Consider the following 19,338-nt stretch of genomic DNA (forward strand, 5'->3'; position numbering starts at 1 on the left):
AAAAGATGAGCAAAACACTGAGTGGGAAAGAAAATGGCATTTTTGCTTACTTGCATGCATCAGAAATTCAAGTTTAGCCTGAGAGAGGTATCCTTTATTTCCTTTGCTGAGTGCTTGCTGCCATCCCCACTTGTTCAGTTCCACAACTGGGAGCACAGATAACAAACTTGCGGCCAATGGCATTTGGAACTGTACCTAATCCTACCTAACCCTACTTAATGCAAGTCTGCAGAGTAAGAGCTTCCTCTCATCAAGACTTTAAATGTGTGACCTCAGCATTCTACTGTAACACTTGACAGCTGTATTTGACTCCAAGTAATGAAGTTTGAAATGAAGTGAAGGAAAGTGGGATGGCATTAAACTCCATGGATCCAGAGCTGTGAGGTGACAGTACCCTGGTGGTGGGGGAGCCAACCTATTCCACAGCTCTTGTGAGGTCTCAGCAGAAAGCTCAGTTTTGCTAGAAGCAATTGACCAGCACAACAGTGGCAGCACGGTGCCCTCACCCTGCAAACACTGCTCATGTGTGCTAAAATATACATATGTCATCATGTGTTCTGAAAATGTGACTTCACACCTCTGCCAAAGAAAAGGCTGAGGTGATGGCAGACATAGGCTGGACAACAAGTGAGAATTGCAGTCACTGCCTATAACCAATTGTGGCTAGAAATGAAAACATGGTAGTGAGAGCAGGAAGCTATAATGAGGAAATACAGACGGACAGACATGTAATACCCAGTGTCTCATGGCTACAGGTGAACATTTAGCTATCTGAAGACAAGATTTAAGCCCCTTGGGATCAGTCTTAAGTCTTGCCTATGATTCCACTGCATGACCTTGTGTGTCTGCTGCAACCAATACCATGCCTGAAGAGGAACAAGATAGTTGATAGTTACGGACCTGCATCTCCAGGCACAGACACCAGCCACATCTGCATCACTGCCAGCATCTTCCAGAGACCTCACAAGAACTGTCAGAAATGAAGAACTCTGCCCCTTCAGTGCTTTCTGGAACTCTTTTATAGTTGCTTGTTGGGACTTTCATTGGTTGCACCATCTGTATGTACACATGCACAGAGGATGAGGGAAAGCAGGAGTAGTAAAGCAGACACCCCCTGACACACCTACTTTATGTATGGGTGTAGCTAACTCCAAGTAATGCTACTTCTGACTGCTTGTTCTCTAGCTCACACAGGGGGATCACACAGCCAGGCTGGTTCTTAGACTGCACTGGAAAAGAAACTCAAGATCTGAAGAGAGCAATAGCATGGGAACTCAAAAATATACACTCCAAAACAGAATCAGGACACCAACTGTGTGAAGCTGTAAAAGGGAGAAACTAAAACACAGCCCTAAGGGCAACTGGCTAATTGCCAAAACCATCACAACCACGGAGCCCCAAACTTGGCTGGAGTCCTTCTGATCCTCCTGCTCACCAGAGCTGCTCTAACTGAACTTGATTTTTGGCAACTACTAAATAGTACTCCAGTACTGAATCTGCACAAGACAATGAAAGGCCAAATATGCAGTAGAGGTGAGCAAAAGAGGAGGCAACATTTTCCAGATGCTTCCAGATGTTCTCATTATCATTAGGCTCTAGTTACAGTCTGCATATAGGCTGACAATATATTGCTGTCTGGAAGCTGCAAAACAATCCATTTGTTCTGGACATTACATATTTATTTCACCTATTTGTGTGACAATGAATCAGTAGACTTTCCCACTCCCATGTCTGCAGGATACAAGTCATTTATTTGGCTAAGGCACATACCTGTATCCTCTGCTGACTAATTTCAGGCACATTTGGCATTTTCTAAGAAAGAAAATGGAAGCTTGCATTTTTGTCTCCAAAACTGAACAAAAGCAACCACTGTATGTACAGCAATGCAAGGCCCAGGAGCAGCAAGACGTGAAGTGCTGGTCTGTTATGTCAGCAAAACACACCTGGAAACATGCCCAAAACAGTGAAAGGCTACAGGACAGAGTTATTTTGACCAGTCCTCATGAAAGTTTTTTTTCCCCTCAACTCCTAGTATCTCTGGAGAACTTCAGGGAACTCAAAAAGCCCAGATTCTGGGAACTGAACCATTATCCCAAGCATAATGTGATTGTCCTTCTCACAGGGACAATCCCCTCTACCCCCTCAGAGGAAAGCAAAGGTATGGAAAGGAAGGTCCAGCCACAGTAAATGCCTAAAATGAAAACAAGGGTGGGTTGGAAACATGCTTTTCAATGCAGGGAAGTGGCATTCTACCAGTGACCTGCAGGTATTTTGGAGCAGGCCAGGAGACAGAGGTGACAAACGGGCACATGGACAGATGTCAGAGGTGCACCAAAAAGCTTCTAAAGCAAATGGACAGCACCTGGTGAGGAGTCAAGGCCAGCAGCACAGAACATCAGCACAGCAGTGCTTCCAACAAATCTCAACAGGCATTATATATTGACTCAAATCATTGTAAGGCCACAATGTCTCTGATCTGACTCAGGAAGCCCCTACAGTCATTCTCAGCATACTGCAGAACTACAGCCTCCTCTTTCCTTCTTCCCCCAGATTCTCTCACTTTTTCACTGGAAGGGGGAGAGAGTTTGAATTAAAAATGCTATTTGCATTCCAAAATTGAATGGCCAAAACTGCAGAAGTCTCAAATATTTCCACAGGGCTAAAATCAATTGTGATAGCAACAACCACCATCTCCTCAGAAACATTTTCCAAATGTACTTTAGGTTCTTCCTAAAAACATTTTTAAGTCTCACACATATCATTACAGGAACACTAAGGATACAGCCATGGAACAGTACTCAAATTCAGATTGTAAAGGCACCATATGACAGTTCTGGTAGCTATAGTAAAAGAAACAAAACAAAACAAACCAATGGCCAGAACCAGATCACAACCACCTGAGCTGGCAGAAACGAACAAAGAGCTGTCACTTTCTCTGATCTCCTAGATCCTACTCTGGCATTTTCTGGATAACTTTAAGGACTCCTAGGTCCAGGAACCTCTACTTCCCCAGAATAACAAAAGCTAATTGTATTTATAAAGCTTACACACTTGAGTGCCAGTTTTGACCTACCACAACTAATGCCACAAGAAAATGGTATGGACTTCCTCACTTAAAAGGCACGTGACTGCAGAGGGAATTAGCACCTTCCCAAGGAGAGAGTCGCCCATCAGCCTGTAGAGTGTTAGCAGACACATGCAAAATACAACTGCAGCCTTCACCATGTGGGTGAGGGAGTTATTTTACAGCATGGATCACAATTCCTCGGCATGAAACACAGGGAACAGCTGCAACTGTTCTCAGGGACCAGGGAGGATTATTAGCCCAAAGATTCCCAATCTCTCCCGTGAAACTGGTCAGGGTAAATTAAATGCATTAAGTGGATTTGAATTCCTGTAATAAATATGCATTCACTTGGAACTAATTCAAAGATGAAAAATGGCAACTACAGTAGGAACATGTAAACTTGAACCTCTCATGACTCTGGATAACCCTCTGCAGAAGGCAGTGGATAATCATTCTCCTGCACATAGGTTGTCCTTACTTTCCAGAAACATTACCTTGCCATCATGACAGTGACAGACTTGTTTTCCTACTTCTCCTGGGGTAGCATCACTATAATATCCTGTGACGCAGTTTCCAAAATTCTTTCCACTAATGAAAACATCTCATGCACATAAAGATCCCATCTCCAAAGGCCAGGGTAGAAGGTGAGCATAGAAATGATACACCTGTCATCCACAGAAAGTACAAAAGGTTATTGCCTAGTAATTCCTACCCACCTGTCCATTCAAACTGACACCACAGACTCTGATCAAGAGCCCATGGCTTGCCATTGGAGACTATTTATGGAAATGATGTGATGAAGTGGCTTCTTAAGGTCCATAATTGAGTATCCTTGAGAATAAGTAATCTACAACACTGTCAACAGGCTGAATTGCAATGTGGCAAGAAGAGCTCTATAAGAATGTTTTGTAACCCTGTACCAGGCAGATATGTCTATACTATTGGAAATCTTTATCCTCCCCCATGCTTCCCAAATGGGAACTTCCTCTTATAAACAGAATAAAGAGCTGCCATGTAGAAAAGTGATAGCACATCAGAATTCTGTCAACTCCTTTGAATCCAAAATAACACATCACTCCTCCCCCATACTCCAGTATCCTACACAACACTTTTCCTCATTATGTTAATCAACAGGTCAGAATTCATTACTAAATTCAAGTCAATGTGTAAATATGATTTCTCATTTAAATGGCATCACAAACTCAACTCAACTTTTTATACTGACTTATTATAGACTCTGAATAAAGTTTCAGCCCTACAAGAAAAATCACTGACAGTTATGAATGCTAGCTACTGATCTACAACTATTCTGAAAAGCATAGAACACAATATAAGCCATTTGAGGCAGAAAAATACTCAAGAATAGTGATATATGAATTAACAAAATCAGCATTTCTGCTGCAACACCAGTGTATATATGCTTGGAAATGAACCTGAGCAAATAGGTATCACAGTGCCAGTCTTGTCTACCTGGTGAGATGTAGCAGTGCACAGTTAAGCTACTGTGCTGATTCACATTGCTGAGAATATGGTTTTAAAGGGTCTGCGATCTCTGTCAGTGGGTTCGAAAAAAGTGTCAAGTCTCATCAGCAAAAAAAACTGTATGAAAAGGTCACACTGTCAAATTTCATCAGTATGTACACAGGGTCTTCTTCAAAAATGTCCAACAGAATTTGTCAGAATTGCTACCAAAAAGTTCCTCTATGCAAGACATGGTCTGGCACTTAAGTTTACTATACTCATGTACCTACAGAAAAAGACCATTTACCTTTCAAGTGTTGTACTTGAAAATCCACATTGAAATCTTAGTTGCATAACTAAAATACATCAATTTTCATCCAAAGAGCAGAGGGAAGCAATGAGCTTGCAAAACAGAAACAAGCACACCAACTTGATTCAGGGCTGATTCAGGTCTCCCTGACACCACTCTGTTTTTCTTGCACTGGACAACTCTTCCTTCCCCACTTCATTCCCAAATAAATGCCACACCTTCAGCACAGCTAAAGGAACTTGCACACTTCTGAGCTGCTGAATTGTATTTCACAAGGAGGCCCATGCCAGGGCACCATGGTTTTTGGGCAGATGTGTATTGCAATCTGCTGTGACCTCATGTGCCACAGACATTGCAGAGAAGAGTCTGGAAGGCATTGCAAGAGGTTCTCTGATCTCTGTCACCACAACTCAAAGTATGTTCAACTTTTCCTATGCCATTTCTGAGGTATTTGTTGCCTGTTTTTAAGGTTTCCAATTTTCTGGCCCTACAATTTAAGGCTATTACTTTTTGCCACCTTCTCCATGAACCTGAGTAACAGGCTGTTCCTTTTCTTCTCTTGAGGAGATACAGATATGCACAACCCACTAAGAACCATCTTATTTTGAGCCCTATTTTTGTAAAGTTTTTTTGTCTCAGAATGTGATTGCTCAATGTCCTTTTGCTCTACTCTGAGCACTTAGTTACATGAATATATGAATGCTTTGAAATAAAGTACTAGGCTATATCCAGGTAGGATATCCAACACTGACACTGTGTTACAGCTGAAGCCATGCTAAAGCCTTTAGTGCCACACTTTCTGCCTTGAGCAGAAAGATTATTTTATACATCTCTTTGTGGGTTCTACCACTGCTTTTGTATCTTAGTGTAGGGGTTTTTCTTGGCACAACAAAAATTCTTATATTCAATTCTGACATCTTTTTTCAAAGTCTCCCCACTTAACCAACTGCCTCAGATCATTTGTGTAGCACAATACCCTTGAATACAGATAACAGCCTTGCACTTGCCACTACCGAATGCTATCCATTGGTTATTAGACCATCTTTGCAGTTTATCATGATCATTTTGCAATCACATTCTGTCCTTTGTCCATGCAGTCTCTCCTAGTGTCATCATCTGCAAATATAACAAAAGAACATCTTCTATTGTATTATCCAGCTCATTAATATCAACACTGAGCAGATGTACATACATGACAGACCACATTACAGAGCTTCATCAACTCCATCTCCCTTTCTGATACTGAATTGCTCACACATTATAAAGTAGTTTGAGATTTCACACTACTGCTGTTTCATCAGGATTATATTTCCCTAACTTTCTTAAAACAGCGTCATGCAAAACTGACTCAAAATACCAAGACAAACTTCCCCCAATCTACAAAGATCTCATACAGTGGCAGAGAGAAAACTTCTGTGTTGTTCTAGCTGTTTCCAAATTGGTTTTCCGTTCTGAATTTTTCTCTGATAACCTGCTCTTTTCAGTGAAACTAATTCATATGACATTAAAGTGAGAAAGGAAGAAAAAACATTAGAAATACTGTCAAATGTGCTAACATTAGTCTTGCACTTACACAACCTGCCCTGCAAAATCTTCTGTTAAATGGCACAGGACAAGGTATCTATATTAGGAATAAACAGTCATTATCCAGAAAAACACATAGTGAAAACATAACACACCATCCCATAAAATATAGGAGATATTTTAACATAAAAGATTAGCAATACATTTCTTTAAGCAAGGCCAGGGAAGACCTCAATTTGACAGTCCTGCATGATAGCAGTAAAGACAATGAACTAAAATCCACAATACCCTTCCTGACATAATTTTGCATGTCAAAGTCATGAAAATATATAGGCCAGTACATTCCTTCAAATATCACCATAACTTTATCAAAATTATCTGAATGGGTGCTACCATATACAACAAACTTAGCAGGTCTAACCCTGGAAGACAGAAGCAAAATACTTACTCCACACAAGCCTTTTTGTTTCATATATTAATGGATCTATAGATTAGATCCTTTCCTCAGGGCACTCCTAAATAGAAGAGTGTCATAAATGAAACCATAAGCCAATTCACTCCTAAATAAAAGAGTGTCATAAATGTGGCCATAAGTAGCCATTTTCCACATCACAAATTTTATCAAGTGTTTACCATTCCCAAGCAGCTCAAGAGCTTTTGCCATAAGGATTTACTGGCAGAGACAATAAAGCTATTCCTATATACTTCACCTATGAGCCTCTCACTTTAACTATTTTTTCTGTCATTCCCATATAAACAAGTAAGAAACAAAATAAAGAACAAAAATATGTCTTGTGAGTGTTCTCATTTGATTTAAAGAAAAAGCAACCTTCCAGAGTAGCAAGTTCATTTAAGCAGGGTGTTTGTTACATACATTATCTAAAGATTTGGTCCTCCAACTGCCTTCTTTCTGAGTGTCCAAGAAAAGCTCCACTGACAAAAAATAGCTTTTTGCTTAACTAGCTAAAATGCAGCTTCATTTTAAAGCAAGTTGGCTTAAGTCGACACTCCCTAAGAATAGTCTGGCTAGAATGTGTTTGAGGTATAAAAACACAAGTATGCATAAGTCTAAATATTTAGGACAATTTCTCATTGCAGAGTAACCTCTTATCTGAAGACCAAACACAGAGACAGAGAAATTCTCTGAAATGCAGAGAATAAGGGCCTTTTGCTGAAAGCCAAATTACCCTTCTGGAGTTAAGCTTTCCAGCTTCAGCCAAAAGCCCCATATTTCACTTTAAGCTTTGTGCCTTAGGTATGTGTGTACAGACACTTCTTAATTTGCCCAGTTTGACCTGGTGGCCTTTCACTCATTATTCTTCATGGCTGTTATATTTTCCTTTTTTTCTAAGTGCCAAAAGCTGCTCGCTCATTTACATAGTCCTGTTGCTCCCTCATTCAAGTTTTTTCAAATCCATTTTCTAACAGTTCCATTCATTGCAGAGTTCATGAAAATCCCCTTATGAAAACTCATCACTTGTTCCTAGCTGGTCAGAAGATCCCTGGGTGCTCTTCAGAGATTACCACATGACAGACAATTCTGTGAGGTACATGACAAATGACCACATGTATCAGTGTCTTGTGAAGAAGGCAATGAAAGACTTCTTCAGATTTTCTGGATGGAAAGAGAGATTCAAAGACCTCAGGAGAGTCCATCATAAGATACAGGCATCTACACCATCAGTTCCTAACTTGAGCTGACAGCTTATCACTGGTGAACTTCAGCACTGGAACGAAGGAAGGGCCAAGGTGAGAACTCTTTAACTTGCTTTTGTCAGGCAAGGTTCTTAAGCCATTACATTACAGCCTCTGGTAATCACAGCCAGATTCTGCTTAGTAAGTGCTTCCTTAGTCAAAGGATCAGCCTTTTCAATATCTGAAATGCAGGCAAGCCTCCTTTGATTTTCAAGATAAAAAAAAAACCAGAAGGGCTGAAGATAAAGGGGCAGATACTCTGCTCAAATGGGCAATTCCATCCAGTTTCTTATGATTACCAAAGCAGCTTGGATCAGTAATCAAAGTACACACTGGTACCTCCATTCATTAAGTACCCTGCTCCTTTTCTCAACTTTACTTAACAGCTAAAATGTTAGCATTACTGTACGAAACTGTATGTTCACATTCCAGTACATGTATTATTCCTCATTCTTTCTAGAAACTAAGTTATGTTTAGTTTTCATAAGTTTGATTTACATTCTAATGTAGTTTTTGAACAGGTAATTTAATTTGTCAACCTTCCAAATGAATGACAAGCCATTCCAAGAACCGTATAGGGAGCAGGGGAAACAAAACAAAATTCTTAGTTTATTGAGAACAGTAGAGTAACCATGTCCTTTCGTAACTGGTGCACATCTATATATACTCTGGTACTCCATGATGAAGGAGGAAAAAAGGCGTGGGTATGTGAGCTGTGTAGTTTTGTTCTGATTAGTAGCAGAGAGCTTGCAAGCTCCATATATGAACATCCATTGTCTACTTCCTGTCATATTCTCACCCAGATTCTCTGGAGAGGACTATATTAAATATATAATACTCTGTAAGATGAGACTCATTAAAAAAGGAGTTCTTGCGTTTATAACCATTATTTTTCTATGTACTTTTAAGCAAGTGTCTGATTAATTTCAAGGAAAGTTTAGTTTAACCCACTAAGACTAACTTAAGTGTGAGTGAAGACACAAGTCTAACATCAGCAGAATGACTAATTTCCAACTGCAGACCTCTGTTAACAGCATTGCTGCACAAACTGTAAAAAGCACAGCTTGTCTCAGATGCCAGGTGCATATTTCATGGTCAGTAGCTAGGAAATATTCACCTAACTGTAAACTGAACATACTGCATGTAAAAGTGATTAAAAAAACATTTTCTCTAAAGGCTTCATCTGTACACTATTGATCTTGGTGGCACCTAGACCAGGCTCAAAATTATTTGTATATTTCCACTTTTCCAAGTGGAAACATTCAATTTTTTTTAATAGATTATTAGCTGATACTGCTGACAAGGCTTTTTAGTTTAAATCACCTTTCTGATACAATTTCTGAACAACAATCCATTAAACCATTTGTAAATTATTGGCATTCTGACACATTTTGAGTAAAATTGATGCAACTCATTTTAAAGTCCCTCCATTAGCCAGGATAGTCCAATCTTCATTTAATTTCTTCGCTACTGTTTCTCTTCTGGGAACAGGAACTTTTCCTAGCATTAGTAAGTATGTCCCAAAGAATCTACCTCTTAGTAGTAAAGTTTTTGTAACATGAAGTACATCTGCATATGCAACATATTTTCAAATTGATTTGAACATAAGAGAATAGCTGGGTGTGTCAACAAAAAAACCAACCCCCAAACTATGCACTCAAAAAAATCTAAATAAACATTAACTTTTCAGCATTAACCTTTCAGATATTAAGATGAATGAAAAAACTGAACAATACAGAACTCTTTTCTCATACTGTCTATATACCCTGACAATTCCTCAGTTTGTCAAGCTAAAGTTTTCTTTGTTTAGAAACATCAGAATTAGAAATTTTTGAAGGACCTAAAAGGAAAAAAGACATTTTCAAATACATATTACATATAACATGACATTTTCATAGTATTCAGTAAAGTCTGGGTGTTTTACCAAAATTTATTTTCACAGAATCATGTAAGTATTAATTTTAGAAAATAACTTGAACTGGACTGGCAGTGATGCCTCTGAGACCACACATTCAGAGAGTCAAAAGAATAACTATGTGGATATTTGTAGTTTAAAATCGTGTCCATTTGAACCCCCTGTCTCTCTTGTTACAGGATAAAAATAAACAGAGAGAGCTAAAGTAAAAAGGCTGACACCAAAATTGCTACATGTGTTGTATCTGGTAGTTTGCTAATTTTTGAGAAAACAAGCTTGCCTAGACATGTTGAGATCACTGTTTTAAAGGTAAAAGCCTAAGACATAAAAGTTATCAGTAACCAGACATTCTAAAAACATGCTAAATCAAAAAGGAATGCTGACAGGCAAGATCCCAGGCCCCATAAATATTAGCAATCATACCACACAGAAGTCAGTGCAGTCAGTAGGTAACTATTCCTGAGAGAGCTGCCCTATCCAAAGGCACACAGTAACAAAGCATGGCTATTGTGTAAAAACAAGCAAAGGCCTAACAATGTTTTACAAATTTTAATTCCTCTTATTACAGTGAAAGAACAAGAAGTTTGAAATTCTAGAAATGTTTATTTTACAGTGAACACTGAAAGTGTTTAGCTGTTTCCAATTACAAGCTGACCAGCAACTCAGAGGAAAGTCCCTACCATTTATACACTTATGTTGCCAGACAAACTTTTCTATAATATTAATTATGAGAAAAATTTTATTAGCTCCTTAACACCTCTCTCTGGCAGGCAGAAAGAATTAAACATATGCAGCAGGGTAATCTTGATATTAGGTGGAACTTTTTCTGTTGACTTTATGAAAATCTGCATCAACTATGAACTATTGTAAGCTTGCTCTCTCCATGGCTTTGTTGTCTACCATAACCTTTAGAGAATCCAGCAGCATCATCTCTCCAACTCTGCATACACGCATACCATGTCACAAAAAGAGACAAATCTCTCTACAATGGCTGCTCTCCCATGACAATATATCCCACCTACACAGACCTGTCTCAAAGGTGAGAAACAATCTCCATCTGAAGCAGGGTCACAAGTTGACTAGAAAAGTATAAAATCCCACTATTTGTTTGGCTTTTTTTACTTCAAATTATTCTTTTCAGTTTTACTGCCTTTGAGAAATAATTTATTAATCAGTGCTAACTCACAGGTGTCTTAAACAACACTACCAAGTGGCAAAGACAAACTTCTGAACTGCAGAGGTCATTAGAAAAAAATCCACATATTTTGCTGTTCTAGATATATTTTTACAATATTGTTCCTGTAAAATGGAATTATCTGAATATATCCACAAGACCAGACTATTATGTAGCTTCCTCTAGTGGTCAGTCCCTAAATATTGTTGCTTCTGCTATTTACTCTAGTTACTTGTTACACACAAATTCTGTGTTCAAATGCTGTAAATTTGAGAAGGCATTAAAATTTATACTGCAATGTACCTCTAATACAAAAGCCAAGGAAACTAAGCCAAAACTTAGAGCAAAACATTGGTTAGTTGACACTAAAACAGTGAACTAGCTAAACAGTGAAGTCAGCAAAAACCAGAGTTATTAGTTTTCCCATTTGCACCCTTGTGAATATGCATTATAATATATTTAGTTACATGGTCAAGTTTGACTTTCCCACCATGAGACTCAGGAAGTAAAGACAGATGTTCAGTTTTTAGCTGAGTCTTCAGATATTTGCTATGAATCATTCAAACTTTTGTTTTGACCCTGAAAATTATGTATGTATGTGTGCGTGTGTGCACGCACGTTTCAATGAGCCTTGCTGCTGTGCAACTGGTTTCCTTCTGCAAAACTCTGCTGAGGGTTAAAAGACACACCAAAGCATTCTCCAAATTTGAAGGCCACTGAAAACAGATGACAACTTGATATAGCCCTAAAATACCACAAGAAGAATCAAGGCAGCTCTCTGTCCTACAGCATGAGAAATTAAGAGGATGAAATTTTACATTGGGCATCAGGAAGATTGCCTTACAGGTTGAAGTCATTAAGGAGGAAGAGAGAAAACCCAAAGGTAGAAAGTGACAACTGCCTGTTACAAAATATATTTTATTGAATATATTTTACTGAATATATTTATTCAGCTGTTAAAATAGTGTGATTACATAGCATAACAGCCATCTCTGACTCTAAAATAAGGTAGTTAGAAATCTGCTCAGGTGATTTAACTGAAAATAATCCCAAGGGTTATGTTATCTAAATTGTACAGACATAGAAAATCGTATCACCCATGTGCAGTTTGAAAATCTGTGAATGAGTAACTTTTATAATATGTCTTTTTTCTGTGAAACAGCAGCAATAACTTTTATGTCCAGCTGAATGCATTTCATTGCCTCAGATTCTTTATTGCCTTCTTACTTTTGCCTTTGCACTTTTCTGCACTCTGGAACCAAAAGAAATCCCCCTAAACCCTTTTTTTTTTTCTTTCCATCTCTTCTATAAAGCCTGTCAACTTCCATTCAGCTCTGACAAGGGCATTAACTCCCCAAAACTGACACCACCATTACTCATTCATACATTGCCAGCAACAATGCATGCTGCCAGTGTAGCAATGCCTGACAAAACACATAATGAAGCAGAAACTTAAAATTAGGTTCAAAGACAAATTAATTTTGAAACACTACTGCACACTCCCCTGGGAAGCCTACAGGTAGCTCAACAGTGCTAACCTCAAAAGTGCCTTAAATGCTCATCTCTCCATCACAGAAATTCACATGGAGCTTCCACACATTTGGACAAAAAAACCCCAAATGCACAACATACAGACAAAAGACAAGGGCATGACTGAAGCACTAAGTATTACATTTCCTTCCCTTTTTTTCTTTCTTTCCAAGATACCAGTCTGCATGTTACCAGCTGATGCAGCTTGCCCTAGCATTGCAGCTGTGATTTGCTCCCTTGTGCCATATTTAGAAACGTGCTCACTGCGACTGTTTCAAAAGAGGCTCTCAAACCATTCTGTGAGATGCTGATTGTAAGGGTACCTCAGCAGTTAAAATACCTGATGCTACACATCCCTCTGCTGTTGGTATCTGCCTAACCTCATTCATTTTTACAGCTGGAATCAGCTGGAATGTGTCTTCTCCTCAGGAGAGCAGGCAGCAAGGGATTTACAGCACAGTAACTAACCTCAGGTCTCAAGTTTGCTTATTCCCTGGCATACCATTACATCCTTGGGGAAAGATAACACAGCTGACAAAAAATGTCACAGCTCCTCAAAATAAATAATATCTGTCCAAATTTGGAGAGTGCTGCCAACTCTGTTTATGTTCCCGGCTTTCTCTCAGAACAGCTCTAAAGCTGTGAACTTTGTTAATAAAATAAGAAAGGAGAAAGATTTAGCCACATCTCTTTTCAGAAAAAGTTTTGTGCCTGTTTCTCGTCACTTTGTAAAATCATTTTGCCATTACAGCAACCTGAATACGCAGTGGTGCTTGGGTAGTAATGTAAGGGCCTAATAAATAAAACATGAAGGCTGCAGAAGAGAAAATTAAATAAAATTTCATGCATGCTTTTCATTTTTCATGCTAACGATCAAAATATTAAGTGCATTTCAGTGCCAAATTCTGTATTAAAGTCACTGATAATTCTCTGTATTCCATTAGTTAGAAACTCCAACCAAAACCCAGCATGTCAGAGACAGTACAGTCAGTCAAGATTGTGTAACCTACTTTCATGTACGTGACAATTAAGCATCTCTAATGAAATGCTTATGTTTTAAATAGGCAAGACAAAGTAGAAAGATACCAATCTTAACAGCTTGGAACTGAAGGCAAATGGGAGCTAGAGACTCCTCCTCCTACACACATTCTAGGGTACAGCACGAGTTATAGAATTAACAGGGTTCTGGAAAGGATGACCCTGATGTTAATTCTAAAGCATCAGAGTATTTCAATTATAGGATTGTTTCTCAATTGCTCAGGTGGTGGCAGAGTAAGTATCAATGAACTTTCTCATGTATAACAGAACAGAACATGAAAAGAAATGGTCAGCGTACCTGTTTTGTATTGCTCAGCTTTAAAAAGAAAAGCAGTTATTCTTTGACTAACTTCTGACTACCAGATTTTAGGCCAAAGAAGTGCAGAACTTTTCAGGCAAAGGATGACTTGAAACAATGCACAACTTACGCATCTCTTCCACCACGTCTGGATCGCATTCCCTGTATTTGTCTATTTCTGTCTTTAGCTGCTCTTTCTTCTGCCGAAGGGCAGCAAGTTCCTTCAGCAGAGCTGCACGATCCGCCTGAGCATTCAAAGGATGTTGGGAGATACAAAAAAACCCTCCAATTATTAAAAACAGTAATTATCACCCAAAGTTTTTTTAAAAATAAAAATATACAATTAAAATTTAAAAGCTGCTTTCACTACTGCTTTCTGTCTACGAACTACTTGAGCATTTTATTTTATTACATAGAATTCTCAGAGATATTAAATGATACTGAATACCAGCTGGAAGGAAAAAAAGTTAAGGCCAAAATGTATCGATAAAAGATCAATTTTCTACAACCTTTAAACCATGGTTTAACAAACTCCAAAGAGATCTCTTAATTATTTGGCTTAAAGGTTAAGCAGTATTTAGGAGTGTTAGTCTTGTAATTGCAAAAAAATTGTAATTGTAAAAAAGACAGCATTACAGAAAAACCTACCATCCACCCTTCCACAAACTGAGATGCTGTGTATGAACACCCTCTGAATTTGTCTTTTTTTCTTTTGCACACCCTTTAAGAGCAATGGTCTCAAAAATAAATTCATGCATTTATGACATGGTAGTCTTTGCTAGGATTGTACACAATACTGACCACAAAGATTCTATCGATCAATAAGAATCTGCAGACACTGACTCAACATGAGCTCTCCCACAGCCAGCTCAGCACATAGTTCTAATTCAGTCTGTAGCTACAGACAAACACTGGAACTGGCTGATATTCAAATAACTGAAGCTAGGGTAGCCTAGAAGAGCCAGACTGCATGAGTCTGTAAGCCATCGAGATTTTACCAATGGCAATCTCCATGGTAACCCAGCAGTCTGAGGTCTTTGTGGATCTGGGATTTTGTTTACAGTTGTTGGGTTTTTTCGCCCCCAAACTTCCATATTTCCCAGTGCTTTTGCCAACAGTTTGGATTCAGCATGTTCTGAAAATGCAGTATGGAAATCAAAAGTTTCCAGATGCTGAGGTATGGAGGTGAGATGCTTGGAGACCTACATTGCAATCTAGATTTTTTTACGACTTCTTCTTGATGTATAATCAGGAATGAAAATGTTGGAAACATCAGCCAGAACAGGATTTCCAGATCAATAGCTGTCTGTAGGGCAGGCCACATGCTGGAGAAGCCCAAGGCTGAAACAGTTTGTTTGGAAACATGACAAGCACAATTATGTGAGAAACCTGCCTGTGATTCCTGATTACAGTCCATTGTGAATGAATGAATAAAGAATTCCCATTAAAGACACTGCCAAAAAGCAGGTTTTAATTGAATTTGTGGAACTGCAACATGAACAGAGTTTGATGGTAAGGTTCGCTCTATTCCTTACTAGATAAATGAAACATACGTAGGGAAAACCTAGAGTGTTTCTACAAAACAGTTCGGATTTGAAGATTTGGCACTTTCCCACAAAATTCAATTCCTCCTGAAAGCTTCTGGCTATGCATGTTTATTGGAGGTTTAAATCACTTTAGACTGAGCATCTCAGAGCAAGTCAGCAACCTAGAATACCATACAAAGTATTTCTAACTAATATGTTGGTTATGACAAACAGCAAGCCTAGATCCATTTTTTCAGTGTTAACAGCTTCAGCAGCAAAGAGCACTGGGCTTACATTATGCTCAGAACATTAATTTAGGAAACTATATTACAAATAAGTTGAAAAAAACCCAAACCAACATTGAAGTTTGTAGTTACCAGATTTGGCAGTTCAGTACCCATTAGCAACTCTGGTACAGGCCTCTGGGTAGTTCAAGTTTTAAGATACTTTTATATCTGAAAACACCTGGAAGTACTACATTAGTATCTACAAGAAGTACATACTTGTAGTACTATTTCCTTGTAGGATTACAAACCCTCCAAAGCAACTTACAGTATCTTCACGTCCAATTTTTGATTTCTCGATGCTTTTTTCTAAAGTCTCTTTTTTCTGACTGCTTTCAGCAAACTAATAAGGAAAACAAAGAACAAAATAAAACTTTTCCAGTAACATTAAACAGAGCTATAAAATGTGCATAAATATTAATGCATTTAAATAAACAAGGGAATATATCTTTTTAAAATACATGTGTTTAAAAAATAATTAAATTTTAAAATACATGTGTAACTTATGTAATAAAAATAAAGACAAAATAAATACAAAAGTGCCCAAATATAAATCTGAGGCTCTGACCCACAGAGAAGAATTACAGGAAACAACTTCAAGTCTAAGAAATATTTATTCCCGTGGCACATAATCTTGTTATATACTGCACGTTCAGCATGGGACTAAAATCCTGTTTCATACCATAACCTGGCATCTCTATGTAAAGGACCCCCTAACATGGAGGCTTTGGATCTGATGATTTCCTTGGGTCCTTTTCCAGCTGTCCCTATTCAAGGAAGCAGTGACAAATGCTGCAGCAGCTCCACCTGCTCAGCTGTGGATACCGGTGTTCCCAAAGTGTGGTATGCCACTGGCACAGCCCCAATCCCTTTTACATGCTGATGAACAGAAGCCTCTATTCAAAGGCATGCAAAGCTGTGGCCCCCTTTTACTGTGTGGCCCTTGCACTGCCAGAGCTCACAGAGATCCCTTCCTTCAAGCCCAAGGCAGAGGAATCTCACAGGGCTGGTGTGAATAATCCTTCCATTTTTCTGTTACATCAGGAGAAATAATTTTGGAGAGAGATAATGGAGAGAGAGCTCTCTCCATTAACCTGCCACCCATCTTGAACCAGGCCCTTCCAGTTCAGTTGGCAGTTTTCCAGAGATACTTTGCAAACTCTTAAGCTGAGCAGGACTATGACTCAACCCTCAGGGACACCATACTCAGCATCAGACAAAGCACCTTGAAATATTAAATGAGATGAACAAGAACAAAAAAAAATTCTAATAAAAAACAGTTACTGCATTGAAACCAACACAAAGGAGGAAAAAAAGAAACAATAGCATGCTTTTTGAGTACTCTTTGTTTTAGTTTTAAAACTAAAGGACCAATCAGTATACCAATATATCACAGTAACTGTGAAAAGAACAGCTGCCAGAGCTCAGCTTTTACTCTGCTCTACCCCAAGATCCCCCACATGAGTCCTCCACTTCTACATTCCCCTTCTCACTGAGAATCCCACTGAGTGCAAAAGCATTCCCAGATATTTCTTGCAATCTCCTTGATAATTTAACCATATCACTAAAATTGTGCAGCTGATATAAATACATTCATGCAACACAAACTGCACTCCTTTGGAGGTATAATCACTTCTCAATTTCAATTTAAACTAATGTTTGGTCCGTATTTTCAGAATACTAAATGTAAATGTATGATAAATATCAGGCAGAGCTTACTGCCAAGTCTTGAAGATCAGTCATAACAGTAAAAAGAAACTCCATACTGCTGGTCCATAAAGATTAGGATACAGCCCAACTGCAGCTCACTGGGTTTAGTGGTTCCTTTCACAGCTTGATTTAAAAAAATAATTACTCTGTGTTCATGCATGTGTGAGCATGCATACAGCCAAAAAGTCTCCTTTCTAAAAGAATGCTTTAGTTTTCTTCAATTTATACAGGAATTATACTAATGGTAAGACATAATTTGAGGAAAAATATGTCCAGCTGTTTACTTTTTGCTCTCAGTGCAAGAAACCACAGAGGCAGCATGGGTTTCACAATGTGGCTTGAAGTAGACCAACATCTTAATTTTGGTGGATAGTCAAAGAGTACTCCTTCCAGGCTTTCCACAAAATTCTTAAAAGAGGAGGTGTGTTAGTCCCCACATGATGCCATACCAAACAGAGGTACACAGCTCAGAAGGGGGTAAGTACTGAGATGCAGTTTGCAATTCACTAAGTCCAGGGAACACAAACCCCAGAGCAAGTCATTTGGCATCTCTGAAGGCAGGATTTCTCTGGAGCAAAACCCACAGAGGACATAGAGAAGCCAAGGAGCTTACCTAGACCCTTATACTGCAAGTGCAAAGAAGCCAATGCTCTCTGCAAGGGAGGTCATAAAGGTGTCATTTTCTCTTTTTTTTTTTTCTTCATACTCATTAAGTTCTAAAGGAATGTTTCTGCTTTCTCTAAAATGGATGTCCAGGAGGAGCTCTCAAGGAGTGCAAATTATAAAAGCTGGTTTCCAGCATGGAAGCACCCAATAAGACATCTTATCATTTTCTTGATCCTCTGTATGCCACATCTTTACTAATGCAAGAAATACTAATGACAAACTATGGGAGATAAAGGAATTTCTTAGATTCTGTCCTACCCAACATGCAAGGTTACTGTGCCATGAGGTTAGAAGACCTTCCTTTGCCTAAAAGCAAAGATGATTTTTACATAATCTTATTTAAGATATTACCTTCTTAACTCACAGATTTTAATTGCTTGGGTATTTTCTGATTTTTAAATTATTCTTTAATTATTATTACACTTAACAAAAAAAAAAAATTGACACTTCAGCTCTTTATGCATTATTTTGAAGTCATGGTGGTTATCCTCTATAACAAATAAATCTGAGGATACAGAAAGGAAGAGCAGAAGGAGGCAAGATATAGAAAAAACCCTAACAGAGGACAAGGATTCAAAGGGTGAGGAACAGATGGCCAGGGTTTGTACAAAGAATCTATGACTATGAGAGAAGCAGAAAGGCTTGGATAGAGAGGTGGGAACACAGCTGAAAATAACTATAATGAAAGAAGGAAAGAAGCAAGGATAAAGGAGTCAGAGGAAGGAAGGATACACATGATACAATACTTAATTGAAAGGCAAGTGCAAATGGCAAATGACAGTTTATAGGGCATTAAAAAGAAAAAAAAAGCAGAATATGCAAACATTGTGTATGCATGATAGCAGACAACCACATCTGGACAAATACAGTGACTTACTTTCCCACTCACCAGCTGTAGAAAAGCTTGATTGCAAAGAAGCACAGTAGCAAATGAAATATTTCAATCCTTGGAGCAACTTTCCAGGGGAACTGGCAAACAATTTCTCAAGAACATTAACCACTCTGAGAAATCTATTTCCTGCCAAAAGCAGAGAGACCAGTCCAGAGATAAAGATACTGTGTGCCCTCTATGTTTCTTGAGAGACATGTCTGGGCTGACACAGGAACAACCTTCTGCCACAAGTGTTAACAGACCAGCTG

The 19,338-nt window shown here is 38.6% G+C and overlaps 1 protein-coding gene across 1 annotated transcript in view; it reads right to left on the reverse strand.

The window, feature by feature from the left end:
• The window catches only part of MND1 (meiotic nuclear divisions 1), a 41,166-nt gene that overhangs the window by 3,012 nt on the left and 18,816 nt on the right, over positions 1-19,338 (reverse strand). Inside the window, exons 5-6 of the mRNA XM_058024779.1 lie at positions 16,091-16,165; positions 14,143-14,257 (exon numbers count right to left, since the gene is read on the reverse strand). Coding sequence (XP_057880762.1) covers positions 14,143-14,257; positions 16,091-16,165 — 190 coding nt within the window. The remainder of the gene's footprint in view (positions 1-14,142; positions 14,258-16,090; positions 16,166-19,338) is intronic.

This window comes from Melospiza georgiana, chromosome 5 (assembly GCF_028018845.1).
Source record: "Melospiza georgiana isolate bMelGeo1 chromosome 5, bMelGeo1.pri, whole genome shotgun sequence".
Taxonomy (NCBI): domain Eukaryota; kingdom Metazoa; phylum Chordata; class Aves; order Passeriformes; family Passerellidae; genus Melospiza; species Melospiza georgiana.